At 45.2% G+C, this 12,747-nt stretch overlaps 1 protein-coding gene across 5 annotated transcripts in view; it reads right to left on the bottom strand.

Annotated features, from left to right (window-relative positions):
- TFAP2B (transcription factor AP-2 beta) overlaps positions 1-6,234 on the bottom strand; it is a 32,326-nt gene extending 26,092 nt beyond the window's left edge. Inside the window, exons 1-3 of one of the 5 annotated variants that reach the window (XM_037392921.1) lie at positions 6,015-6,232; positions 2,351-2,377; positions 661-1,119 (exon numbers count right to left, since the gene is read on the bottom strand). In XM_037392921.1, coding sequence (XP_037248818.1) covers positions 661-1,119; positions 2,351-2,377; positions 6,015-6,095 — 567 coding nt within the window. In that variant the 5' untranslated portion in view covers positions 6,096-6,232. Of the gene's footprint in view, positions 1-660; positions 1,120-2,350; positions 2,506-6,014 lie in introns of those variants that run through there. The other 4 variants (XM_037392918.1, XM_037392917.1, XM_037392920.1 and 1 more) reach the window with 4 other exon arrangements.
- Between the last annotated feature and the right edge of the window lie 6,513 nt (positions 6,235-12,747).

Genomic DNA, 12,747 nt, shown 5'->3' with positions numbered 1-12,747 from the left:
TTTGAGCACGGTGAAACTCCTTTGTTACCCAAAAGAGAGAATAAGCCTATTTAAAATCAGTGCTACCCTACCAACTATACTTTAAAAAAAAAGGGGGGGGGGGGGGGGAAGCTTGTTCCTGATCACCGGTTATTGCTTTTGGTTTGGGTTTGTTTACATTTTCCCTCCCTCCCGGATAAAAAAATGTAGTAATTGGACAGTTTCATCAAAATCCCTGAACTGCAGGAAATTGGTTGGGGGGGTGGGAGGGGTGGGTGGGGGGCGAAGGGAGCTGAGATTGCATGGGAAATAACTGGAATTTGAAAAGCCAGGCTTAAACTCTGCCAGCTTTTGAAACACGTGGAATATTTGGAGCAGTATGTCTGCCATCCCCTTGCACTCTGCTGGCTTGCCGTGCAGTGGAGGCTGTACAGAGCACAGCCTGTGCGTGACAGCGATGAAATAAATTCTCCTAGCGAAAAAAAAAAAAAAAGAAAAAAAAAAAGAAAGGGGAGAGAGGGGGGAGTATGACAGTTATAACCCCAGCGCGGAAAAAGGATGGTAACCACCACCCCCACCACCCCCAGTACTGCTGTAAAAGCCTCACTGACAATTCCTAGCCGAGGGCTGGGTCTGCAGCCTGGAAGGCATTACCCAGGAGAAAGAACCGCTGTGCCTTACCTGGACCTCCTCCATCCCTGGGTGTCCGATGCCATGCAGAGAAAGGCTGTCCCCCATGCCGGAGTCAAGGCCATGGTGAGCTGAGTGCAGGAGGACATCTGGCCTCCGTACTGAGTGGTAGTCCCGCCTGGGGTCCAGTCCCGAGAGCTGGGGCAGGGCGGCCCGAGGCTGTGGCAGCAGTGACCCGGTTTCTGATCCCACCTCTTGCCTCTGCCTCTGTCCCCAGGGGTGCTGCTGGGGTTGATGCAAGGGGTTTAGGGAGTAGGGGTCATTGACATGGGAGTAAGGGTCCTGGCTTTGGTGGTAAGGAAGAGGCTGGTAGGGGGGTGGGAAATAAGGCGGCTGGAAATCCGAGGATGGGGTGTGAGAGAGCGGAGGAGCGCTGGAGTAGGGTCCCTGGGAGACGGATCCCAGCTGGGACAGCCTGGAACTGTGGCTGGGCACTCCATCATGCCGGTCCTACAAGCGGAATGAAAGAAAAACAACAAAAAAAGAGGACCTTTAAAAAAATAAAAAGGAAAAGGCGCACAAACCCATCCCAAAATAAAATACAAATGTAAACAGTTGTAAAGTAGGGTTGAGACGTGCCCCCTTCCCCTACCGCGGATTAGAAATGTTCCAGCGTTTCGCCCCCAGGTCGTGTGTATTCCCAGTAACTATCAAGAAGGGGGAAGGGGGGTGGGGTGGGGGTGCGTGTGAGGGAGAAATGCTAACTATCATAATTAAAAATGTAGGACTAGTGCTCTATATGCGTGTATGATCTGTGACTTCAGTCCAGTAATACGATTCCCCCTCCAGCAGCCCCCCAAATAAAACCAAAGGTAAAAAAAAGAAATAAAAAAATTTAAGAACCCCCAAACCACCCATCCTTCCAAACAATCCACTCCTTGTGCTGCCTAAAGTTTCCAAACATCTGTTTATTCCCCCTGCTGAAGTCCTGAAACTCAAAATCAGAAACCCATCTTCACGTGGAAAAGACCAAAAAGAAAGTTGCACTTCTCGGAGGACTCCGAGGTAAGAAGTTGTGCCAAAAGGGACTTGGGGAAAAAAAAAAAACCAAAATAAAAATCACAGGGTCTCTTTGTATGAAGAGAATCCACCCCATTAAAAAAAATATTAAAAAATCAAATAAAGTTAAAATGAAACATAGGTATTGAACAAATCCAGTCGCTATGAATTTCTGCAGCAACTTCCAGTGTCTTTTGTCTCCTTTTCCAATATTATATTCCGGAGAATGGGGTGGGGGTTAATTGTAATGAAAAGTCTTTGGGGTGGGGGGGGGACGACGTGTGTGTGTGTGTGTGTGTGTGTGTAGGCTTCAGAGAAAAGGTGGGAGAGGAGTTTTGTGGAACTCCACCGCGCTGAAGCTGCGAGGCTAAAGTAAACAAGAAAAATATCTATTCCACAAAGTGTAGTTCAAACCCCCACAAGCAATGGCACACATGATTTAGAAAAAAAAAAAAAAGAAAAAGAAAAAAAGTTTTTTCCCCCCTGCTCTCCCCCCCAAACTCCCCTAGCTCAAATCGAGAACACACAATGCAAAAAGGGAGAAGCAGCTGCAAGCCTCCTCCAATTATTGTGCTAAATTACCAAGCCAAAGGCGTTTAAAAAGAGAGAGAGGGAGAGAGAGAGACAACAGATCGAGAGAGAGAGAACATGCAATTCTAGTACAACATGGATCCAAACTCACCATGGCGGAATAGGTGTGGACTAACATCTGGAAATAAAAAAAGTCTTGTAATAGCTAAAAATAAAATAATGGTGATAATACTAATAATTGGAGGGAAAAATATCAAGGAGATCTGCAAAGGGACGTGTTGGACACAGGAGAACAGCTTGAGATATTTCGAAGTCTATCCATCAAAGAAAAAAAAAAAAAAAAAAAAAAAAAGACCAATGCCCCCAAAACCGAGCCTGGAAACCTCTATCTACATATATGATTTACCCCTCCCTCTCTGGGTTCCCCCCTACCCCCCCCCCCCTTTTTTTTTTTTTTTTTTTTTTTCCTTTGAGCTCCCAAATACAATCCTCTTCAACCCAAGGCTAGGCTCAGACTGCTCCGCTACCCCTTCCTCCCTTTCCTTCTCTACACCGCCTCATAATAATTGATATTCATGACTATTAATATTACACGACTACTTTAAAGGGAGAATGCAGGACCAAATGGAGCGTGAAGCTGGCAGCCAGCTCGAGAGCTCCCCTACTATTGTAAATGACGTTCATTCAGTGGAGAATTACTAGATGTAATCAGACGAGGGGGGCTGGCAGAAGCAGAGTTTGGGGAGAGGGAGAGGGGGGAAAAAGTTTAGCAAGGAAGAGGCATAACTTCAATTAACTCGAGCGGAGGAAGATGCGGAAAGTAGACACTGCTGAGCTGGAGCAAGGAAGTGAGTTGAAGCAATGCTAGAGGCGAAGAAAAAAAATTTCCTTTTTTTTTTTTAACATTTAATTATACAATCCTAATACGAGGAATTGATTGCCTTTGGTGCTTTTGTTCTTGTAGTCGTTTGTTGTTGGTTTGTTTGTTGGTTTTTTTTTTTTTTAAAAAAAACTAATAATGAAGGAAAAGAGGTTTTTCTAATCCTTTCCTTTTCCTTTTTTTTTTTTTTTAAAAAAAAAGAAATGGAAGAAGAAATGTGCAGTCACTACAATATACGTCTATTTACAGCGAAGATTAAGCCCTTCTGGTGCATGTTACAGATCGTATTTAATCGCAATAGCCAAATAAATACTTGAATCTGCGTTGAGTTGGGGTTCACATTTTCTCAACCCTGTTCCTCCCGCCCAATATGAAAAGAATAAATATATATGTACATATATCTCCCGATTTTCACCCAAATGTAAAATGTATGCAGTGAATTTTAAAGGATAGTAAATTTATAGTTTTGAGGCAAAGCCAGGGGCGATATAAAACCTTTTTGATGTTGCAGGAACCCGTTCAACTGGACTGTCTGCCATTTCTGTTAAAGTTCAACTTACGTTCCTTCCTAAATAGACTCACACTTCCCAGAGCAGCACACACCCCCCCCCGCGCGCGCGCACACACACACACTTTTGTTTTAAGAACAGACTCAGTTTAAGTGGCTGAGACGCCCCTACTAATGTGTTGTTATTTATAATTCGGAAAGAAGAGAGAAAAACGATATATATATATATTAAAGATAAATCTGGAGGGCTTCAGCTCTTAAAAAAAATTAACAACAATTTTTCCCTCTCTCTTTTTTTTTTCTTTTTTTTTTTTTTTTTTAAGGCTACACGTTACAAAACGTCTTGGAGCGCACCCCACGGTTAGGGTATACCCTGCCCGCGGCCAAATCCCACCCAACTGCTCCCCCAAGTCTGCCTCTCTCCCACGGCAATGTGGAAACACGAGTGTCCGTAAAAAGCACAGCGGCTTAGAAAACCCCTTCAAAAGGAGGGTAGACAAAAAAAAAAAAAAAGAAAAAAAGAAAGAAATCCCCGACCTCACTGGCCAGGGAGGGGAGATGTTTTGTCGCCTGCTGCTGCGGGCAGAGACAATGGCCGGGCTGCGCCTGGGGATGGGGAGGGAAAAGCAGCGAGGGCTCAGCGGGCTGGGGATCGCCGGCGGGACACACACACACGCACACACACACGCCGGGCTGTGCCTATTCTGCATATGCTGGGTTTTGCCAGTTGATAATTAGCTTGACGGCAGCTTTTGGGAGTGGAGACATTTCTCCCGTGCGGCCGGCGGATCCCCACCCCACTGCCCTCCGTCCCGTCCCGTCCCTTCCCCGGCCGGGCAGAGCCGGAGCTGTGCCCTCCTTCTGCCTCTTTCTCCGCTTTTCTCAGGAGTTTCCCCGCTGTAAGTGCGAACGAGCTCCCGGACGAGGGGGGCTGCTGCGCCGCCGCGGGGCTGGGGCCGGCGGAGCCCCGACGGCGCTTCACCGGGCGGCGCTCCCGGCCGCCCCTAACCCTGCCCGGTACACGGTACCCAGACCCTGCCCGGTACCGGACCCTGCCCGGCCACTGCCCAGCCCGTGCCCGGTACCCAGCCCCTGCCGCGTACCCAGCCCCTGCCTGGTACCGTGCCCTGCCCGACCCCTACCCGGTACCCGGCTCCTGCACGGTACCCAGCCCCTGTCTGTCCCCTGCCCAGCCCCTGCCCGGCACCAGCCCCTGCCCGTCACCAGCCCCTGCCCGGCACCGGCTCCCGCCCGACCCCTGCCCGGCACCCAGCCCCCGCCCGCCCCCTGCCCGGTACTGGCCCCTGCCCGTCCCCTGCCCACGGAGCAGCCCCCGCGCTGGAGCTGGCGGCTTGCACCCTTCTGAACCATCTCCCCGCCGCTATCACTGTGCAAATGCCAGCCCCAAATTAAAAAAAACGAAAGAATACAAATGAAAATACAATTTTGCAGAGAGCCTTTCCTCACACATCTTTCCCTCCCACCCCCTTTTCGGAGCAAATCCAGCACGCTGGATAACTTACAAGAAATGCAGTCGCGGCTCCCGTTTGGGAAAGATCCGGCTGAGGAAACCGTGCAAAATTAGGAAAGGTTTCGCGGTGTTTGCGCTGTGGGTTTTTTTCCCCTTCAAAGCCCCCACCCCACCCCCCACCCCCCACCTTGGTCTGCTTTTTGACCTCGAAAATAACGCGGAAGTCTGAATAAAGCCCACAACTTTTCGTGTCCGCGGACTCTGCGGAGCTGCCTTTGAATGTGTCAGTTCGGGTGTGTGTACTCACATACGTGCAAGAATGTATGTGCCGCTTAATTAATGCGAGTATATGTATACGTGCACATCTTATCTATCGGTATATAGGCATAAAAAGTCATAAAAAACGTATCCGATTGTGAAAAGAAGAAAAAGAAAAAAATTTTCTAAATTCTGGTGGAACTTAGCTTGGAATTGCAAAATAAAAAATAAAAGAAAGAAAGAATAGAAAGAAATATATCCAATCCCTGAATACCAGATGCTGTTTCTCTTCAATTTTCAGCTCTTTTTTTTTTCTTAACGTTTGTCCATATTTAATCGAATTATATTCAATTTGAGGTCTAAACAATCAAACTCTTGCCTTTAAGTTGCCTCATTCCAACCCCCAGATCATTTCTTTGATGTTTTAAATCGCATCAAACAGCTTTTCCATGAAAAAAAAAAAAAAAAGTTTAGGGCTTGGCATAGTGAATACAAATACACAAATAAATAAGCATTTAAGCATTTACTCTTGGTTTCCCGTCTCTATGCTTGTGTGTGTTGGTGTATGCGTGTCTATTTCTGCCTATATGTATATGTAGAGCTATATATGTATTATATTGTCATGCCTGTATCTATATACTAGATGTATATTTAAATATACATATACTCTCTTACTCATATGCATATTATATACTCACCTCATAGATATCTTCATACTTGACATTTTCAACCAGTTTCCAGAGCATGATGGCAGGCTGTTCTCTAGGAGGTGAGTGCATTCATGTGAAGAGCAGATGTCTGGATTCTCAGTACTTCTCTGTCTGTAATGATCCATCTATAATTGGAAATGGGGGACAGACACCAAATCCGACGTTCCTCTTCCATCGCAACTTATATCTGTTGTCTGAAACAATAGGCTGCCGAAGTCTACCTCAATCGGATAGTAAAAAACATTATCTGTTACATAGTTACATATATCTACAGACATATAAGCGACTAGATATATACATATACACACATATATAGACTTAGGCATATAAAGCTATATACATACACACAACTGCACATACACAGACCTACATATGCATGCACATAAACACATGTATATCTTCGAACATGTAACTTTTTTCCATGTACAGGTATATATAAATTGACATAATTATGCATGTAAATTACCTATATTCTTGCCTATGCAGGCACATGTATACTACACGTTACATATACATGTATACATACAAACCTGGTCAATGTATATAAATGCATATTTGTGTATATATTTATACATCTACACATATATATATGGTTATACAGTGATCACATGTCTTACGTGGTGCATATATCTGCTATTTTAGTAGATGGATAGATGGATGGATAGAGAGATAGAATGGAGAAATTAATGAATATTTCTTCGATGGTATTTATATTAAAATAAATAATAAGTTGCCTCTGCACTAGGCGATTCATCATTTACAACGAGATATTACGCTTTTCCCCACATGCAATATGCTTTTATTTACATGTCCAGAAATTATCCTCTCATATGCAGTAAAACACCAAAACAGCGTCTCATCAAGCACATTCAAGCAGATCTAAAAGGAGTGAATTTAGATCAATGATTTCCATTTGAAAGCCTTACGTTTCAGACTTGGACTGTATATTTTATAACTTGGAAACACTTTCTCTGGGAAAAAAAAAAAAAAACAAAAAAAAGAGAAGACCAGGAAAAAAACAAAAAGGAGTTTAGCAAACCCTTCTCTGCACACGTTTGAATAGCGATTAGCTACTTTCTGAAAAGGGTTGAAAACAGAGTTGGGTTTGTGCATTTCCCGGGTAGCCCTTGGTTTGGAAGGGGAGAGGAGGAGTTGGACCATTTTTAACCTTTATTTTTTTTTTCCCCCAGGCAAACCTTCCTTCGCATTGTCCTTTTTTTTTTAATTTTTTTTTTTTTTTTTTTATAGCACGTTGTACCGCAAAGAGACAACCTATTCTGCAGGCGAGCAGAGCCCATCTCTGACTTTGAAAAGAAACAACTGAGCTTTGCAGTGGGCTGGTGCACCCGGGGGGTGGGGGTGGGGTGGAAGGGAAAAAAAGAGAGACACTGAGGCAGAGAGACAGAGAGAAAGAAGGTGTTTCTAAATTCAAGGTCCTGTCTCTGGAAATTTTAAGCTCTGACTGTAAGGTTCCTACAAATCTTTGTTAGTCTGCATGGGCTCCTATGGGAAAATACATACTGTCCTTTGTACTTTCAAAGGTCCTACAGGTAAAGGCGCATATATATATATATATACACAATCTCGAAAACGGTCGAACTTCATCAGAAGACACTTCTGGTGGTGTTTGGTTGGCTGGTGGGAAGGGTGGGCTTTTCTGTTTCTGTTCGCTTTGGCCTCAAATTAAAGCAGAAAGCATAAATTCATCCCTTTCCCCTTCAGCCTCTATAGCTCCCCCCTTCCAAAATGTACATCTTCTACTAAAAATTCAACCCTCGAAAGGCAAGAGACAAATAACAACCAGATATTGTAACAGGAGCTGGACAACGGTCTTGCTGGAAGTTGTTGAAGCAGACAGGAGTTTTTTTTTTTCTCATCACAGACACCGCTGCGCAGAGGAGGAGCAGAAAAGGGCACATCTTTTAAGTGGGTTGGACAGATGATTTCAACCAAAGCACTCGTGTAAAAAACGCTGAAAAAGGAGAAAGGATGCATGCTGTTTGCATGTGGAGGTGCAGAGATACCCATGCAGCCACCCCACACATGCTCTCATGAGCTTATAGATCTGTATGGCCCTCTTAGAAAAAAACCAGGCTCATAAAGGGACACTGTCATCAGTAAAGTCTTTTGAGTCATGTCCTGGGAGGCTGGCACAGGGCAGAGTGAATGTGCTTCGTGACAGCTCATGCTTTACAATTCCGTGGCACCCTGAATTAGATATGCTCTCTGTGCTGGGGGAGGGGAGAGGAGGGGGGGGAAAAGAAAAAAAAAGAAAAAAAAGCTAAATTAAACTTGCCTACCGCTGACTCTTTGCTAACAGAACGGCATAGACACTCTTTGCTAACAGAATGGCATAGACAGTAAATTCTTACTTTCAAATCCCACTATTACTACGTTTCGCTCGCACTTGCGAAACGTGAAAAACGTGTCTCAAGCGATCATTTAGGAAATTAAACTGAACAAAGGTCCTTCGCGTTCCGGGGGCTTGTTTTGCACCCCCCACCCCCGCAGCCTCCTGAAGTCCAATTTAGTAATTTCTAACAGGAAGCCTCGCACCAATTTATACCTGAAATGTGCAATAAACCCTGGGGTCCAAAAATGCGAGGCGCATACTCAGAACTGACCATTACAAGCTACAGTTTCAAACCTAAACAGATTTTAAAAAAAAAAAAAAAAGAAAGAAAGGTGGTGTGGTGGGGAAGCAGAGTTTTTTTGGCAGTTTGGGAGATTGCAAAAGGACGGGAAAAACCCGAAAGCCTTGTTGTTTTCAGCGGTGAGCGGGGCAGCCGCGATTGCAAAGGAATATTTTATGTTTTTTAAAAAAGAATATTAATAGTAATAATGATAAAAAAGATAGCTTTCCAGCGCGGCCCGGCTGTGCCGGGGGAGCCCCCCGCCGGGCAGCCGCAGCGGGGCCGGGCCCTGGCCCCGCGGCCGCGGCGGCGTTGAGCGGGGCGGCGGCGCCCCCTGATGGGGCTGCCCTCCCGCAGCAGCTCCCTTCGCACCGCCCCCCCCCCCCTCCCCCGCCACAGGGCGGGTACACACAGCCACACACCGCCCCTGCTAGCGGTGATGCCGGTGTCAGTGTTTCTGCCGGTAGGATAAAGCAGCAGGTTCTCATTTACACCGATTTTGTATACCCCCCTCCCCAACAGTCCGCTCAGTGTTTGAACCTCCACGCCATAATTAAAACAAATCCGGTAGCCACCGCTTTTAAAGGCGGTGTTGTAGCCTGGGTGAAATATCCGACTCATCTCAACGAGCTGGCTGTTAAGGGCCCTGGGAGGAAGAGGACCTGCAGCACCGTGATGGCCACTTCGGTGAGAAGTCAGAAAAAACCACAACCCCAAACCCAATCTTAATTCAACAAGTTATGCTTCTCTCATGTCATACGATGTTTCCTAGATGATGTGTTTGGTTTTTTTTTTTAACTTTGCCTGCACCTAGTCAAGATCCTGCTTTCGGAAACGGGCTTTCAATCCGGCTCTGACTTTCAAACCCAGCGTGGTTTATCTAATAAAGCATATCCCCCTCTGCATCCAGCCCGCAGAAAATCCAGCGCTCGTTCGAGTTTAAAATAAATCCCATTTATCCCAGCGCCCTCTGCTGCCCGCTGCTCGCCCGCACGGCAGGCCGGCTTGCTGGCACTTGGAACTGGAAAATTCAGTCTTTTTGGACGTTTGATACCGTTTCTTGTCAGCTACCTTTTTTTAAAATTTTTTTTTCTTTTTTTCCCTGACACTTTTCTTACATATGTTCTCACGTGTATTTCAGAATTCAGGATTTTTTTATTATGAAGCTTCTTTGCATTTTGATTCACAGGCGCAAAAACAAATCATCTAACATCACGGTTATCTCAAAATGTAGCTTAAAATTTGCTAAATAAATAAATAAATAAAATTTATTCATGGTTCTACAAAAATCATTGCTTTCCTGTGCATTTTATACCTTTTCTTTCTGGACAGTAGCAAAACTCATTTCTTAAAATAAATCCAGCTTCCTATATTGTGTGCTGGAAAATCTAGTTTCCCTATTACATCTGCAGACATAACCAGGGTTTTTCATAGAATGGTTTGGGTTGGAAAGGACCTTTAAAGGTCACCTAGTCCAACCCCCCTGGCAATGAGCAGGGACATCTTCCAACAGATCTGGTTGCTCAGAGCCCCGTCCAACCTGACCTTGAATGTTCCCAGGGATGGGGCATCTCCCACCTCTCTGGGCAACCTGTGCCAGTTTCACCACCCTCATTATAAGAAGTTTCTTCCTTATATCTAGTCTGAATCTACCTTCTTTCAGTTTAAAACCATTCCCCCTTCTCCTATTGCTATAGGCCCTGTTAAAAAGTCTGTCCCTATCATTTCACATTTTCCCAAAACTACAAGTACTCATTCTTCATAAAGGGATGTCACCAAGCCCTCTCACTGCTGCCTGCTCTCATAGATGCCAGGAGCAGTTTGTAGCAAGCCAGGAAAGCTCAACCATGTGCTGAGCCCCTATGGACAGGCCCAAACTGTTTGCCACATTTAATAACATTGTGGGGAAGAGTCTGCAGGCTTTCCTATCAGTGGTGACCTCCCTGGGACACCCTTTGCCACAGCCACTTTCAGGCTGTTCCCAAAGCCAGGATCAGGGTGCAGGAGTCACCTCTGGGCATCAGGACCCACTTCCCACTGCCCTGGGGCTGCTGACGTCCCAGCACCATGGCTTGCAGCCAGAGAGGACAGGGCAGAGACAGTAACTCCACCTGAAAAGCCTTCCCTAAGAAGGGCTCTGAAACATCCTAGTAACCATGCGTAGGAGCAAGCAGGCTAGAAAGGGCTGGCATGACCGTTTCAACCATCCGTACCACCCACCCATGAAAAGAAGAGGCAGAAATATCTTCCTGAAGTCAAGTGGAGTCTTCCCGGTGATTCCTGACCATTTCTATGAGAGGAAGAGAGTAAAAAAGCCCTGCAGCAGAGAGCCTCAGCAATGAACCACCAACCCAAGAGTCACCAAACAGAAATCCCACTAGCTGGCTTGTTGCCTCTGTCTCTCTCCCATTTTTAAGAGCATGTTTATAATGACGTCTGTTAAACTCAAGGAAGGCTTTAGACGACTTTTTTCTAGGAAGACCTGGGTCCTGTTAGCAAGTAATTCTTAGTATGTTTGAAGATATTTAGGCTGTTTTCTGGAGGGTATTTCTGCTGTCTTTGCAGAAAACCTTTGGGTTTTCTCTTTGTCTTTCCCTTCTGCATCTGGGTCTCTTGGGATGGTGAGGAATTGCAAGGGATGAGTGACAACAAGGAATTTAGGACAATCAGGGACAACCCTATAGAAATTTCAGTCCTTACCACAAGAAGACACTGAAGTCACCCTTGGTAAATATTTCCAGCAGAGAGAGAGGACACTCTGCTGTTTACTTTTGGCTGCAACTGTAAAATCATCAAACGGCTGGAAAATTGCAGAGAGGAGAAAAATTAAAAGAAAAGAGTAGGTGGCTAGAGAAGAAATTTAAAAACAACATCTCAGCAATTTGGTATTTTTTTTTAGGATGAGAGTATTCTCAAATATGAAGAAGCAGATAGCTCCAAATCAAACAGCATGATACAAAACATCAAAGTTTGTTTTGAGTTAGTAATAACAAATATATGCACTCATAGCCAGCTGAGCCACACTGATACAGTCTGAAAGATAGTCATGTTGAGGAGAACCCTGTTCCCTGTTTGGTGAAACAATTAAAGTTTTGGATTTCATAGAATCATAGAATCATTTAGGCTGGAAAAGACCCTTAAGATCATCAAGTCCAACCATAAACCTAACAGTGCCAAGTCCATCACTAAACCATGTCCCTAAGCACCACATTTACACATCTTGTAAATACCTCTAGGGATGGTGAGTCCACCACCTCCCTGGGCAGCCTGTTCCAATGCTTGATAACCCTTTCAGTGAAGAAATATTTTCCTAATATCCAATCTAAACCTCTCCTGGCACAACCTGAGGCCGTTTCCTCTTGTCCTGTTACTTGTTACTTTGGGAAAAAAGACCAACACCCACCTCGCTACCACCTCCTTTCACAATCCCAGTTCCCTCAGCCGCTCCTCATCAGCCTTGTGCTCCAGACCCTTCACCAGCCTCATTGCCCTTCTCTGGACACACTGAAGCACCTCAATGTCTTTCTTGGAGTGAGGGGCCCAAAACTGAACACACTGATTCATCTAATCATGACAAAAAATAAGGTCAGTTGTCACTCATCTAGCTATGGTACTCACTCAGCCACCAGCCTTTGATAGCAGGAGTCCCAATTTATACAGCCCAGGATACGGTTGGCTCTCCAGGTTGTGACTGCACATTGCTGGCTCATGTCCAGTTTTTCCCAGTCTAGTTCTCCCAGACTAAGCCTTGCACAGCCTGTAGGCTATTTGGAAAAGGGGCCCTTGCCAAGTGTTGTCTGTATTATGATACTGAGGAGAACTCTGATATCCAAGTTTAATTATGTACCCTACTCATGTCTCGGAGTTTTATCCCTCTGTATTACCTGTTTTTTCACAAGAAACCTGGGTACATGATGTCAACAAGGACATGGGCCTTGAAATAATGTGGTGGGATGCCTCACCAAACACCTAGATGCAGCTTTGGCATCCCCTCTTCAGAACTGTTCTACATGCTCCAAACTCTTTAGAGCAGGAATGATGATCAGATCTCCAAGGATAGGAATGAAGAGCATTTCAGGCCTTTTTTA

Source organism: Falco rusticolus, chromosome 6 (genome assembly GCF_015220075.1).
Source record: "Falco rusticolus isolate bFalRus1 chromosome 6, bFalRus1.pri, whole genome shotgun sequence".
NCBI lineage: Eukaryota > Metazoa > Chordata > Aves > Falconiformes > Falconidae > Falco > Falco rusticolus.
The sequence above is the reverse complement of the archived record's forward strand: the minus strand, read 5'-3'. Positions and strand labels throughout refer to the sequence as shown.